Consider the following 14,668-nt stretch of genomic DNA (forward strand, 5'->3'; position numbering starts at 1 on the left):
GTTTCAGATCGCAATCCTGGTGAGCCACATCATTAGGATCATTATCCATACATTATTGAACTGACAAAATACTCATGCCTTTTAATAGTGCTTGGGTAAAAACAGCATTTCAATAGATTGCCCATCTCACTGTACAAAAAAAAAATCACATGTGTATTCTCTAATGTATTTAGGAACTGACTCAGATGCTAGCTGTCATCATGACTTGGGAACTTAAATGTGTCTTACAGTACCTTTATCCATTTCTCTGCCAAGTATACCACAGCCAGAATTCTACAGTTCTTGTGTTACCTATATAATTTCACTGCACTCCTGTCAATCACGCTGACACAGCAATCAGTTGCCTCCACCAGTTCCACATCATCAACATTATAAATGTCTCCTGCAGGGCATGCTTTGCCAAGCAGAAAGGATGCAAATAGAAAGCAATAAAAAGATTTTTTTTTAAATCACCACTATTGTGCTGCTATTAAATACAGTAGTGTTTATTGCTATACACTAACAGCATTCATGAGCTGATGGCGTACGGGGACAGCAGGGAAGAGGTGCAGTGGCACCTCTTCCTAAGCCAATTCCTGTACACAGTAAAAAAAAAAAAGCCGTTTTGCTGCTTTTTCTTGTTTTACCGGGGCCTTTTGTCCCATAGGGAACAGTGAGGCTGCGCCTGCTAAAAAGCAAGCGCAGTACCGCCATTCCCAGCGCCGGTGTAACCAGCCGAACGGGGTTAGGAAGCCACCTAACTAGCAGCTCCTACCCCCCAGCCCGCCCCCGGAATGCCCCCCTGCACCGGCACGACCTCTCTACACTGTGGCCTGCGCCACAGAGAGGCTGCGCCGGCGGAGGAGCGAGGCGCGGTCCTGCAGCACTTGGCCGGCAGCGAGACTGACCTCGCTGCCCGCGTAAGTGCATGTAATCAACGTTTTACACACACTTACGCTGGCAGCGGGGTCACGCCGCCTCCTAAGAGGTTTCGATGTGAAACCTCAGGAATGTGCTGTAAGTTGTTACTAAAATTACTTTTACATTAGCAGCTCCTTCTTAAGAGCTTACTTTAGCTGCACTAACAAAAATTTGAAGCAATACTTGGCCCACTTGTTGCTTCTCCTCTATTGGTATCACAAGAATAAGCAGTTTCATGCATGTATTATGGCATTTGAGATGCTACAGAGTGCTTTACTGCTATGTCACCATCACCATTGCAAAAGGACACAGGAAACCCAGTTAAACTCCTGTCCACATTCAGTAGTTTAATGACATAACTGGTAAAGAATTTATTGTTTTATAATCCAATACATATAAAATAGTTAGCAATAAATTTGTCCTACGAAATATAATTTCTGTTTAAAATAAAGACACTGTATTTTTATTTTGCTCTTAATATTAAAGGTGCTCCTTTGACCGTTGAGGACACACCAGTAGATAACAGCTTCATATTTTCACGTATAAAGTTGCGTTGTTGCACTGTTCTTGGTTTCTCATATGTATTCCTACAAACAACTTTTGCCGATACTGCAGGTGGTACGGTCTGTGGTGGCAAGCCATTGATCTCATACATCCATTGCATTCCTGCTGTCTAAAACACAAATGAGAAGTTTCAGTAGTTCATAGTTTTCTACCATGAAGCATACAACAACTATCTGCACAAAGTATGTAATTAGGTCATTCATTGCTTCCCATGCAGAGGGTGCCTCAAAAAATCACATTACTGGAACTGCACTACTGGTGGAAAAGAAACATTACTGTGTATGATAAACCAAGGCAGAACATTTCATTTTTTGTACTAAGAGGAGAGTGTTAAAATATGCATACTGTCTTGCGCCCTAGGTAATCTAAACTCTTGTTAATGTGCAACAGTTTGGGAGGCAGTTATGAGGAAACCATTTCACAGCAGGAAGCGAACAAAAATAACGAATGGGTTGCTGCTTTATTTGTACCCCAGGGATTAATGAGAAGGCTGGAAATAAACAGCAACAACTCTTACCATTTGTTTGGGTCAAGTGAGTCATCTCAGAATATGGCTAGAAAACAGCTGTGTTAGGAGTCTCATTTTGCAGTGTAAATTCCTTACCTGGAATTAGCTTAACATAGGGACACATCCAATGTTGTTGGCAGGAGGCCTCTGTGCTGGCACAGAAGCATTTTTCCTATCATTGGCACCTCACAGCTCTTTGGGGTTTTGAATATACATTGCCAATGCTCCCACACTCATCTCTTATGTCCAATCCATATGCTAGTATATGCCTCAAGGCATAGAACAACTTAGAATATTCAAAACAAGATAAGGGAGAGGAAAGAAACTCATGTTGTCCTACCTCCCTACCAGCTTGTTTTGAAAATGCAAAGCCATGCTCATAAACAAAGGTAAATGTCAGGAGTCGTGCGGTCCAGGGAGGCTCTTGACATGAGTTAGGCCCGAGAGCATCTTTCGGTTTTGTTTCCCTGAGCTGTTCAAACTATCCCTGCTCCCTGCCTTCCCCACCTGCTCTGACCTTGAGGTCAGAGCGGGATTGCCGAGGTTGGCTGGAGAACCTCACAGTAAGACAGAAATGTATGAGGTATTAAATAAATGCCTCGTGTAAAAACTGTCAACCTAAGCCCACAAGTATTTCACCAAAATTCTCTGTCAATTATTTCATTTATGTTGATTCATATCTGTTCAAGAAGTCTGTTTTTCTAGTCCATTTAAACACCTCTTGTTACAAAGAGACCATGGGGCAATACCCCTATAAACCTCAACTGGAATGTTTGTCAGTTGACTAGGACTGACAGGCTGGAAATCCCCAAGTCCTTTCAGCCCCTTGGTTCTGGCCTAGATCTTATTCTATACTATACTGTTTGGAAATCCTTACTTTGTGCAACATCATCTAATTATTAATAGTATACACCAATCATTTGTTATCCAAATTCAGGGCTTAGGCATTTTTGGACACTAGTATGTTTCTGAGATTAAAGTCAAGAATTGCTGTATTCAGCATAGTGCCTTCTGGATGGCAGCAGAGATGTTGGCTGGCATCTGTGCCACATCCAGTACTGGGTGTGCAGCGAAGCTTTGTAGCAGCTGACCCAGCAGGACACCTCACCTTATCTACTAATGCCCTACCCCCAGCCAAAACATCCTCATTTTGCCACCAGTATGCTGTAAGCAGTGTGCCTCAGAGCTGTGCCTCAGAGCTGGTCTAGATATTGGGACAACTGTGTCTTCACGTGCTCCCTGGTCTCCCTGTAAAGGGAGGGCAGGGCCATCCTGTTCAGTGTGGTGTGCACAGGAATTGTGTACTAGGGGAAAGCATCCTGGATCAGCTGGTGGTGGCCACTACACTAAAAAGGCTGAATGTCAAGAGCAATCATCTTGGCATTAAGATGGTTCACCCTCTTGGTTGCCTGCCTCTGCTTACTCGGGCATGCTACCCTAACAAATTGGGACCTCTACCTGCAAAAATCCCACCATCCCTGGAGCTGCGGAAAGACATTCCTCCAAAAGCCAGATTTTTATCCGTCTTTTTCAGGAATGGCAAATTTGGCTTTGCCAACCTCCCGGACTTTGTGGACTCAGTAATCCCAAACCCGAATTTTACCGAATTTGCATTTATTTGGTATTTTTTTTGGTTCGGTTTTTACCAAATTAACAGCCCTAGAGGGGTGAGGGCCAGATACACCATGTCTGGTGGGAGCAGGAAGAGATACCCAAGAGAGAAAGGGTTGAGATGGCAGCTCCTGGCAGGGCACTTCCTCTTCCACACTCCTGATGCCCTCCTCATTCCCCACCTTAGTAGGCCTGCTGGACCCTGAAGGAATGAGAGAAGGGGCCCCAAGGTCTTCCAGCAGGTCCTCCAGCAAAACAATATTTTTATACATTGCACATTTGAAAGTAAGCTAAACAGATACAACAAGCCTGGCAACTTATAGAAAGGGAGAAGGAGAAATGAAAACAGGGTCAGGGATTCTCCCTTGAGAACTCATTTTGCCTTCCTCCAGCATCACGCATCCTCCACTTCTGTGCCATGCCCTCTACTTTCCTGGTTCAGGGTTCTGAATACCCCGATTGCAGTGATTGTCCAGGGCCTGGCACTGCTACCAGGTAAGTGTTGCTATTGCTGTGCACTTACCACGTCAGCTCATCTCTTTGGAGGTAACACATGCATTGGAAGAGAGTCAGAAGGATGAGAAAAACCTTTTAGAAAGACTTTCTTTTTGGTGGGAAATGGCTGTTTCCTATTGTCTTTACAGTTATATGTTTCATGCTAATAATTATATCTTATTATTGCATTGTGTGTTCGGTGAGCAGAAATTAAAGGTACAATTAAGTACTTGGAAAAGGACACAGGAAAGACTGTTTCAGCATGCAGAGCATGAATCAGTAGCAAATTATCAGGGGACAGAAAAATAATTATAAAGCAACTATGCCCCGTGGCGCAGAGTGGTCAGCTGCAGTACTGCAGTCAAAAGCTCTGCTCACGACCTGAGTTCAATCCTGACGGAAGTCGGTTTCAGGTAGCCGGCTCAAGGTTGACTCAGCCGTCCGAGGTCGATGAAATGAGTACCCAGCTTGCTGGGGGTAAAGGGAAGATGACTGGGGAAGGCATTGGCAAACCACCCCGTAAACACAGTCTGCCTAGTAAAAGTCGGGATGTGACGTCACCCCATGGGTCAGGAATGACCTGGTGCTTGCACAGGGGACCTTTACCTTTTTTTATGACTACCTTTCAGTAGGAAAGGACCAATGTGAGTATGCTTTCTGTTGCCTATGCCTTCTATGGGATTCCTTAAGTGCAGAGGCATCAGTCACCATCTTTGCTTTAACCCATTCCCCTCTCCCTTGGCAAATCCATGGCCTCGCTAGTCACGGGACATTCACCTGCCAGCCTCTACTGCCCTTGGTGCTTCGGCTGCCAGGCAAATATGTTTCACTTCCTTCTTCCAGGCAGCCAAGCTTGATCTCTAGAGGAGTCAATTGGATTCTGAATATTCAGACTTACACAAAATATGCAGAATTATAAAAATTTGGATTTGGAAATATTTGAATATGGCATTATTGAATGAATTATGAATATTTGTGAAATTAAATTGTGCATCCCTAATTTTAAAAAGTATTGTTTTAATTTTGGGTGTGGAAGCAACTTCAGAAACATTGAGTTGGGCATGGGAGGGGGGAGCACTTTTTAAAATAATATAAATATGAAATTAGCAAATTAATACATGTTTTAATTCTTTGTGTTTTAAGCTCATTTTATTGTCTTGAAATTCTTGAAATTCTTATATGGCACATTTATTGAATATATCTATTCTGCATCTATTACGCTATAAAAATCATGATTTTTCAAATGTTAACAAACACCAAAATATGCACATTATATTAGATTAACTTCATAATTTAAGCTTGAGAGAACCCCTAAAATATGCCATCTTCAAAATGTAATTTATATGAAGTATGATTCCTATGAAATGTCTGAAGTTGCAGACTTATGCTCAACTGATTGGGAGTAAGCTCTGCTGAATTTATTGGAACTTACTTCTGAGTAAACATCCATAGGACTCAGCCAAACAATTAAGAAGATCTTTTTTTTGAGAAGCATGCTGGCATTCAGATGCTCCTTTCAGTTGGGCTGTGTTTCCTTTTGGACAGGACTTCTGGTCACCTCAATGCCACTTGGGCCCCATGGGGCCATCCAAGCAGCTATACACTCCTACAGTCATTTCCAGCCCCTGGATAGCAGATACTTGGGGGCTAAACTGTACATTATGATTTTTAATTTGTAGTGTCTGGACTCCCCCAATCTGACTTTGACTCAGACAGTCACATATTGGGTGTGAGGGAACTTGTTTCCCAAATGTGTTCAGATCAGAACCATGGTATGGGGAAAGAAGAGGCTTCAACCTTCCGCCTGTGCCAATTTCCCACTCTGAAAAGCACTGCGGTGCATATTAGGGGGATGTATGTGTACTTAATTCAATTGGGAACCTGCACATTTTGGGGGGGGGGGAATCTCACACAAGTCTAGTGATTGTCTGAGTCAAAATCAGATTGGAAGAACCCAGATACCATGTTAAAAACTGTAACACGTAGTTAGGCTCTGGGGTTGCAGAACAATGTGGATTAATAGCCACATAGATTGGGGGGCTGCAGTGCAATTTTGCCCTCTTCACCTTTGCAGTGCCCCAACCTGTATTTATTAATCTACTTTATTAATCTACATTTCCAGTGACCCAGATAATATATTTGATTGGAGTCAGAAATGACTGCGGGAACACAAGAAAATGTGGCACAGATGTTCTTCTACTGGTAGTAGTTAGCATTCAGCCCAGATTCCTTTTATATTCCTTGCATTTATTTGAAAGTCAATGCATTTATCACTGAGTATATACCTTTAAAATTACTACAAGGAAGAAAGGATGATGCAACCAAGATAAAACATTCTTTTTGGGGTCCTTTTTAATAGCAAAGTGAACCCACAGAATTTATTATAGGAAGAAAATACTTATATCCGTGAACTTAATAGAATATTTTAATGGCTTTGCCATATTAATAATAAATTGGAATCTGAATAATAGAGTGAAATCCACTAGAAAGAAACCCACTATTCGGGCTCACCTGTATTACCAGTGTTGCTCTGTGTTTCATGCTGTACATATTAGGCTTGAATCCAATAGTTATGAGAGTTCCGGCTGTGTCAAGTGGAAGAAGTTCTCCAGCTTGAGGTGATACAGCAAATTCTGGATCACTGCCTGGCAGGAAGTAAGCTGTGTAAGGCTCCGGGTACCTAGCAAATGCCACAGAAAAAATATATAACATTTATCATGCCTCAGTGGTAGTCCTAACAACTGGCCTCCTGCTACAAAAGTCCACAAACATTAATGTTGTCACACAGTTGTACATTCTATTATTCACTTGGTTGGTTTGGAACTATTCTGTGGTTCATCGGTTCTTGTAGAATATCCGGGTTGTGTGACCGTGGTCTTGGTATTTTCTTTCCTGACGTTACCAAGACCACGGTCACACAACCCGGATAACCTACAAGAACCGATGAACTCTGACCGTAAAAGCCTTCGACAATATTCTGTGGTTGTTATTGTCCAGGCTCTTGCCACTGCCTCGTTCTGTTTCTGTGCAGTAAAGACAATCGAACTACCTATTCTTCCTTTCTTTTCCACAGTGTTGTATCACTACTTCCCAGTCCTTTGCGTAAAAAAGGTAAGTGGTTGAATGGGAGATTAACACAAATCCCTATTGTGTACAATATAAATTATATACATTTACCTTGTGTGTTTTTAATTCAAATGAAATTTGTTTTTTTAAAATAATGATGACTAAGTGTGAATATACCCCCAAATTTGGGGAGGGGGATCTATAATTCACTACTGACATTAAACCTGAACCAACACCTCATCACACCACCCTACATACAGATGTAACCTCAGAGATATCAGGCTACAGTATCTCCATAAATTTAAAATACATAGACATACCAATACATATATTTTACAAAAATAGAACATTCAGAAGTTTAAACATTTCAAAGTACATAAACAATACTTGGTGTTGTGAAATTTGAAAATCATGGAAGGCAAACGGTTGCTAAAAAGATACTAGTCATGAAACTCTGCAACTGGGAGAAATGCCACAGATTACTAATATGGATGGACTATCCCGCCATGTCAGAAAGTGTCAGGAAGCTTTACCACCTTAACTTAAAATGGCTTCTCACCTACAATTGTGGACCACCCAACAAGAAACAAACCCACAATCAAACCCTGCAACAGACCTAGAAACCATTTTATCCCCATATACACTTGGGCAATACTGTTACAGGACCTAATAACATCAGCTACACCATCTTGGTCTCATCCACTTGCACATCATCCAATTAAAAATATGCCATTATGTGCCAATAATTTATGCTGGCTACATTGGGAAAATCTGTCAGTCTCGGTGTGAGAGAATTAACGAACACGAATCAGATAAAAGAAACCACAACAACCAGTGGGAGAGCATTTTAATCGCCCTGGACATACTATTACAAATCTGAAAGTCACTGTTCTACCAAAAACAAAAAAGTCCAAGGGGAATACACAACATCAAAGTGCAGAATTATAACTCATCAAGAAAGCAAACCCTACATGTCATCCTGGCTTAAGCTTGAATTTTCTTACTCACTACAATCTCTAATAGCTCTATAGGTCCCATTTTATTTTATTTTTAAAGGGTTGGCTGATTTTAACATATTTTACCAGACCATAGGAGCCCCGTGGCGCAGAGTGGCAATGCAACAACATGGTAGAAAAATTGTCATGTGCTGGTAAGTTGGCCCTATTTATACAACCTAATGATCCGATGAATTCAGGTATAATTGTGGTGTAACGGAAAAGTACATATGTAAAACTTTCTATTTTTTTGTGTTATATCTGCAATTATCCAATAGCCTTCTAAAGCAACTATTGTGCTTGGAACTAAATTATTAAAGACAGAGATGGTAGGAAATATTCAACAACCCAGTGTTTATGAAACCTGCACTTAAAGAAAGCCTGGTTGCCATAGGGTAATATATCGTGATAAAAATGTTATATGACAAACCCAAGGTAGTGATAAGCACTGTTTAAAAAAAGATGACATTATATAAAAAGCCCATCATTTATCATCACTGATTACATTATGTTCCTGTCAGAGAGAAACTGAAGTTTAATCAATCACTCTGGAGAATGAGGCTTAGACACCTGAATAGGCTTCAGCTCTATGTATGACCCTGCTGCACTCTGGAAGACAGAAATCTCCAACCCTCTCAGTAATACAAAGATTTGTTACGCTCTTAGGTAACCCAGCCAGCAGTTGATGCCAGATATATTACTTTCGTGAATATATGTCTCAGCACTCATATTTTGGGCCAGAGGAAAAACAATCAGTCTAATCCAGCTAGGCACAAATATGCCTTTCCCCCTCTAGCAGCTGCCCCCTTATTAGCCATTACTTAAATATGTAAAATATAAAATAATTCAAAAATAAAAGGACAAGCTATCTGGCAGTGAAGTTTCTTCAAAGAATCCAATATGAACATTTCCACTATTTCAGCTGCAACCTCAGAATAAAACAGAGCTAACCGGTATCATGTAAAAACTGTTACACATGAGACATCAAAATAAAATATAACAGTGTTACTTACCTGTAACTGTTGTTCATCGAGTGGTCCTCTGTGCAGGCACACATGGGATCTGCGCATGCGCAGGCCAGCTGTGGACTTCTAATTAGAAAGCTTCTTAAAGTTAGCCCAGTAACAAGGATTGCTCCCTGCTCCCCTCCGTCAATGGTCCTTCCTGCCTTTCAGCACATGATGGGGAGCGGGGGAGCAACCTTCCCTCAGTTCTCCTTCTGCTGCCATGGAAAAAGACCCACAAGGCAGTGAGTCAGTCCACAGCGGGGAAGGAGGGAGGGATGTGTGCCTGCACAGAGGCCCACCCGATGAACAACAGTTACAGGTAAGCAACACTTTTCATTTTTGTGGCCTCTGTGCAGTCCCACATGGGAGAATAGCACGCTCACTGACTGTGGAGGTGGATGATCACTAGAAGAATGGATTGTAACACTGCTTTTCCCACAGCAGCATCTGCTCCAGCATTGACATCCATCAGGTAGTGTCGCACAAACGTCTAAGGTGTGAACAATCTCACTGCATAGCATACATCCTGCAGGTCCACATGCGAGGCAAAGGCAGACAAAGAGGTGTGTGCCATAGTTGAATGGCCGTGGACTGGGATTGGACAAGGCCTTCCTGCCTCAGTATAAACTGTCTTAACAGCTGAGACTACCCAACAGGAAAGTGTTTGAGTGGTTACACCTTTTCCTTTATCTGTACTCGCAAAACAGATAAAGATGTATCTTGCCTAAATTGTTGTGTGCGATTAAGGTAGAAAAGTAATGCTCTCCTGACATCTAGCATGTGCAGGGACCTATCACAGTGATGGCGAACCTTTTAGAGACCGAGTGCCCAAACTGCAACCCAAAACCCACTTATTTATCGCCAAGTGCCAATACGGCAATTTAACTTGAATACTGAGGTTTTAGTTTAGAAAAAACAACTCATACATTCACATATTTTGCGTTAAAAGAAAAACACAATAACAGAGCTTTCAATGATGCAAACTTTAACCTTTCAATAAAAAGTTGTTTGTATTTGGCATGCATCTCTCCAGGACTCGTCCTCTGCTCAGCCACCAGACATTATTGATAGGGTTGCTAGGTCTCCAGCCACCACCTGGAGGTTGGCAGCCCTAGTAGAGGAAGGGAAGGGGGAGGGATGGAGAAAGGAAGGAACTGGGAAAGGAAAGAGAAGGAAGGAAGAAAGAGGGGAGGGACGGAGAAAGAAAGAAAGAAAGAAAGAAAGAAAGAAAGAAAGAAAGAAAGAAAGAAAGAAAGAAAGAAAGAAAGAAAGAAAGAAAGAAAGAAAGAAAAGAAAAAGAAAGAGGGGAAGGAAGGAAGAGGGAAAGAAAGAAAGAAAGAAAAACAGAAATAGGGGAAGGAAGAAAGACAGAAAGAGGGGAAGAAAGAAAGAAAAAGGAAGAAAGAGGAAGGAAGAAAGAAAGAGGGGAGAGAATGAAGGAACTGGGGAAGGAAGGAAGAAAGGAGGAGGGACGAAGAAAGAAAGAGAGAGAAAGAGAGAAAGAGGGGAAGGAAGGAACTGGGAAAGGAAAGAGAAGGAAGGAACTGGGGAAGAAAGGATGAAAGGGAGGAAGGATGGAAGGAAGAAAGAAAGTGTCCTGGGTCGGGCGTCAAGCCCAACCCAGGACTTGCTCCAGGGCGCACACCCGAAGTTCTCCCCCCCTTACCGGCTGCTCTGGGGAGGCGGGGAGGCGATGGTGCTGGACGGCGGAGATGTTGGGGCCCAGCACGGCAGCATCGGGCACCTCCCAGCTGGCTGTTGGGGGCAGGGGAGGAGGGGGCGGCGAGAGCGAGGGCGAGCGCGCCAACACTCGCGACCCCGCCAGCCTGCGGGCGACCTTAGGGGGCAGGGAGGGAGAAGGCAGAGGCCATGCAGCCACGCCCGAGCCAGAGGACTTGAGGGTGGCTCTGGCTACCCCACAAGCTTACAGCAGGAGTCAGGGACGAGCGCGAGCGGGGGAGAGGGGGAGGACGGTGGGAGATGGCAGGCCTTTCTCTGGCGGACACGCGGCTGTTGAGGGGCCGCCTGGCCCTCCGCGAGTGCCCTGAGAAGGAGGAGGCGGCGGCGGGCGAAAACAGCCGGGGGAGAGGCACCTGAGGAGGAGGACGATGGCGGCGGCAGCCTGGAGCTGGACTGTTGGGAGCCGCCTGAGGGGGACGAGGAGGAGGAAGGCGGCGAGGAGCTGCTGCTGCTGGAGCCTGGAGGAGGAGACCCCGCTTCATTGCTGCTGGCCTTCCCGCCGCCTGTCAGCTGTTGCGGGGCAAGAGGGGGGGAAGAGGAAGAAGCCAGCCGCGTGAGTGTGAGGCAGGAAGCTGACGCGCCCACGCACAGTGGGGGGGAGCTCAGCTGAGAGAGGGAGGGTCACAGACGACCAGGGAGGCCTTTTGGAGCCCACCCTCACGTGCCGGCAGAGAGGGCTACGCGTGCCGGAAGTGGCACGCGTGCCATAGGTTCGCCAACACGGACCTATCAGATTGCAGCTGGGGATCAGGATAGAACACCGGCAAAACAATATCCTGTGCCAAATGGAATTTTGAGACCACCTTGGGGACATGTTATAGACTGGGCCTCAGGACCACCTGATCATGATGGAATTTAGTGAATGGCGTGTCATGTGGGAGTGCCCTCAAATCCCCTATTCAGCAGGCCGATGTAATGGCCACTAAGAAGGCTGTCTTGTAGGACAAAATATCCAGGGGACAGGTGGCCATGAGCTCAAACGGTTTTTGAGTCAGTTGAGCCAAAACTAGAGACAAACTCTATTGGGCCACAGGCGACTTTACCAGAGGGTAAATATTAGGCTAGCCTGATCTCATCAGATCTCAGAAGCTAAGCTGGGTCAGCCCTGGTTAGTATTTGGATGGGAGACTACCAAGGAATACCAGGGTTGCTGTGCAGAGGAAGGCACTGGCAAACCACCTCTGTTAGTCTCTTGCCATGAAAACCCCAAAAGGGGTTGCCATAAGTCGGCTGCGACTTGACAGCACTTTACACACACACACAAATATTATTTAGACCTTTCAGGAACCTTTTACAATGAGAGTGTGAGAACAAGGAACCTGAGTCAATGTCCACATGGAATGATGAGGTGGCGGCGAGGTGTACCTTAATGGATACATTGGGGAGGCCTGAATCTTTTAAAGAGAGTAAATAATCAAACACAAAGGAAAGGAGAGGTGGCCGGTTTAGCTAGGCAGTTAAGCATTTTGGAGTATATAATGTCCTCAGTGGGGGATATTGGTGATGGATCCCCCATGATGGGGAAGGGGTGGAAGCAAATCCAGATTTGGAATACCTCTTCTCCAACTTCAACTGTGAGTCGAGGGTCAGTTCCGGATGCTTTGGCTCCATGGTCAACGTTGAAGGCAAGTCCTTCTGCCATTTTTGCAGTGGATGGTTGTGAGGATAGAAGCAACATGGGTCATCCTCACCCCAATGGTGGTGATCAACTTGACAACAGCCCCACAGTGGATGCGGTCCCTATTAGGGGTAGCTCCAGTCAGCGTCAAGTCCTTGCATTGAGCCTTGTTGGCGTCTTCGCCGTCGGAGTGGACCAGTGGGACTTCTACAACATCATCCTTTGATGACGAGAACATCCGTGAGGGAGTCTTGGGTTTGTCCATGGTCGGCGTCTCTCGACCTCGGTGATGATGTTGAGACAATGAGGAAGAGTGTTCCCAGGCTCAAGCCTCCAGGTGAGGTGATCTAAGTTGTGACCTGGATTTATGTTCTTCCTGCAAGACATTGGTGGGAGATTGTAGAAAGGAGACCCCATTGTTAACATTGGAGGCTGATCGGTTTGTGCAGCCAGTAAGGACCCGATGTTAGAGGATGATGGATATGTTGGATTCAGGAAAGTAACTGACCTGCTAGTCATAATATTGGGGGCATTGCCTTGGATCACAGGAGCCACTACTTCTGGAGTGGAAGACTTCCGACGCCGAGGGGTCGAAGTGGAAGTTTCCTTTGGAGGCAAGGATGCCTTCGAAGTCAATGGGGCCAACAACCCACTTTTTGCAGGTTTAGAGTCCTATTTTTTCAAGTGTTTCGAAGGGGAGGGATCCTTCTTCTTCTTGGAAGATTCCACAGGTGGTTCAGAACCTGCTCTCTTGAGCCCATAGGAGAGCTGTCTTCACCTTGTGAGACTGCACTGGAGGGATCGACATGGTGGACGGGGATTTCATTTTTTGGGTTCCTGATTCTACAGGGAACTTCATAGCCCATTCCCATAATGCAGCTTTCAGCCTCAGATCGCATTCCTGGTGGGATTTGGGGTAAACAGGGCACATGCCCAGCAAGTAGAAGGTATGTGGCCCTCCCCCAGACAGAGAAGACAATCCTCATGGTAATCAATCTTTGCCATCTTAGTCCCGCAATTCTTACATTTCTTGAAGAGTGCCATTCTGAAGACAATTTCGACCGGGGACCAAGAAGAACAACAGTGCAAGGATCGATGAAATACTCGAAAAGTTGAGGAAAATCGACAAAATACAAGCGAAGCTAACCAAGTGTCCTCTAACCATGGTGGCAGAAAGAGAACTGAGGGAAGGTTGCTTCCCTGCCCCTCTGTCACATGTTCAAAAGGGCAGGAAGGACCATTGACAGAGGGGAGGGGGAGCAATCCTTGTTGCTGGGCTAAGTTTAAGAAGCTTTCGAATTAGACATCCACAGCTGACCTACGCATGCGCAGATCCCAAGTGGGACTACCCAGAGGCCACGAAGATGAATCTTAGGTTCTATACACTGATCAGTAATTCTGTGAAAGTCACTTCTGATCCAAGTACATTTTATCAGAGAATGCAAATATAATTTAATATGTAAAAAAGAGCTTAATGAATGCACTTGCTTGCAGCATACATAATTCTGGCAAATGGATAAGTTAATGAAATACATGAGCAAAAATAAAATTATTTTTTAAGTTACCAGAGCAAATTAGATAGAAATTTTTTAATTTCTTGTCCACTCATGTTTTTAAAATAGCTAGGAGCAAAGACAATATAGTCAAATGTATTGTCATAAAATTATGTTGGAATTGGCAATGTCTAGCATGCAAAGGAATGAGAAGAAGACCCTGCATGGGTTGAGCAAGTGGGCAGCTAGATAGGACAGTAAGGTTAGGGACCTTTCTATCCTTTTATGTGTCACCTCTTGTCTGTCCTTAGACTGATATTCTCAGGGGCAATTTCCTTCTTCTTCTTCTCCGAAAATACTTCTCTCTCTACTCTCAGCTAGTTAGGTAGCTAGAGACTGTCTCTGTCTCTACGCTTTACTAACTATTATGTAGTTCCTCTAATAAACTTTTATCTAGTCCTTAATCAGAGAGTGGTAATTCCAGTTTGTGACTCACATTCTGCCAACAGTTTAGATGTAACACAAAACATGATTTGGTATTACATGAGCAAGGTCATGTACTACTTCCTCTCAAGTAGATATTTTGCTTTAGTGGCAAATCATCACCCAAACAGGAAGGAAGGAAGGAAGGAAGGAAGGAAGGATGGAAGGAAGGAAGGAAGGAAGGAAGG

General features: G+C 44.2%; 1 protein-coding gene across 1 annotated transcript in view; it reads right to left on the reverse strand.

The window, feature by feature from the left end:
* Nucleotides 1–1,363: 1,363 nt before the first annotated feature.
* The window catches only part of CFAP47 (cilia and flagella associated protein 47), a 380,184-nt gene continuing 366,879 nt past the window's right edge, over nucleotides 1,364–14,668 (reverse strand). The window contains exons 72-73 of the mRNA XM_056861810.1: nucleotides 6,590–6,758; nucleotides 1,364–1,573 (exon numbers count right to left, since the gene is read on the reverse strand). Coding sequence (XP_056717788.1) covers nucleotides 1,364–1,573; nucleotides 6,590–6,758 — 379 coding nt within the window. The remainder of the gene's footprint in view (nucleotides 1,574–6,589; nucleotides 6,759–14,668) is intronic.

Source organism: Euleptes europaea, chromosome 16 (assembly GCF_029931775.1).
Source record: "Euleptes europaea isolate rEulEur1 chromosome 16, rEulEur1.hap1, whole genome shotgun sequence".
Taxonomy (NCBI): domain Eukaryota; kingdom Metazoa; phylum Chordata; class Lepidosauria; order Squamata; family Sphaerodactylidae; genus Euleptes; species Euleptes europaea.